Below are 1,097 nucleotides of genomic sequence, written 5' to 3'. Positions count from 1 at the left end.
ACACTGCAGTTGCGAAACTGTGTTTTTCGACGTTAACAGAATATCAACAAAGTTTTGTGCACATTTGCAATGGAAACACAGCTACAGAGACAAACAAGAACACACAGATTTGTACTCAGATTATTAAAAATGTAGTTACGACGGTCATTTTTCTGTTTTTCCAGACATTTTCCAGAACAGAGAACGCCATCATGGAGAAACTTTCTCCAGAACTCCTGAAGATCCTGGACGACCTAACCCTCGATGACTTTATTAAATTCAAATGGTTCCTGAAGCAGGACAACATGCTGGAAGGACAAACCGGCATCGCAGCAGCTGAGCTGGAGAACACAGGAAGGTGCAACACTGTCGATCTGATGGTCGGCAAATATAAAATGTCTGGAGCCAAGCGTCTAACCATGAACATCTTAGGAGAGATCGGAAGGCTGGACCTGGTGGAGCGGTTGAAAAACTTCAACCCAGAACCAAGAGGTAAGTTAGAATTTAAATTTGATTATTTAAGCTCATTTAGGACCACTCACTTCCTGTTTCACGTGTCTTCAGTGTACTCGTTTTGTGTGTTTTTGTCGGTTTGTTTCAGACGTCAACATCCACGTCCTGAGCTACGAGATGGAAGGCATCGGCGAGAAGATGGCCGAGCTGGAGAAGCTGCGGGAGTTTGCGGTGGACGTGACGCTGGATCCCGACACGGCGCACCGGGACCTCGTCCTGTCCGGCGACGGCAAACAAGTGTACGACACCGATGTGACCAAAGACCTACCGGACAGCTCCAAGAGGTTCGACAAGTGCGCCAGCGTTTTGGGGAAAGAGTCCTTGTCGGGAAAATTTTACTTCGAGGTCGGGGTCGAAGGGAAGACCGCCTGGACCGTTGGCGTGGCCAAAGAGTCCGTCAACAGGAAGGGAGATATAATAGTGACTCCAGACAAAGGATTCTGGACCATTTGGTTGAGAAACAAAGTCTACGAAGCGATCAACAGCCCTTCGGTGCGTCTCAACCTTAAATCCCGCCTTCAGAAGGTGGGCGTCTTTGTGGACCACAGCAAAGGCCTGGTTTCGTTTTACAATGTGGACACTGCAGACCTGCTCTACTCCTACAC

The 1,097-nt window shown here is 48.3% G+C and overlaps 1 protein-coding gene across 1 annotated transcript; it reads left to right on the top strand.

Annotated features, from left to right (window-relative positions):
* Positions 1 to 164: 164 nt before the first annotated feature.
* Positions 165 to 1,082, top strand: LOC106512288 (zinc-binding protein A33; the record flags this gene model as incomplete). The annotated part of the gene is given in 2 exon segments (XM_014000946.1): positions 165 to 471; positions 581 to 1,082. Coding segments are annotated over 2 exon segments (782 nt in total), but the record flags the coding sequence as incomplete, so codon positions are not given.
* Between the last annotated feature and the right edge of the window lie 15 nt (positions 1,083 to 1,097).

This window comes from Austrofundulus limnaeus, unplaced genomic scaffold (assembly GCF_001266775.1).
Source record: "Austrofundulus limnaeus strain Quisiro unplaced genomic scaffold, Austrofundulus_limnaeus-1.0 Scaffold5468, whole genome shotgun sequence".
Classification (NCBI taxonomy): domain Eukaryota; kingdom Metazoa; phylum Chordata; class Actinopteri; order Cyprinodontiformes; family Rivulidae; genus Austrofundulus; species Austrofundulus limnaeus.
This window is presented reverse-complemented; position numbering and strand designations above follow the sequence as displayed.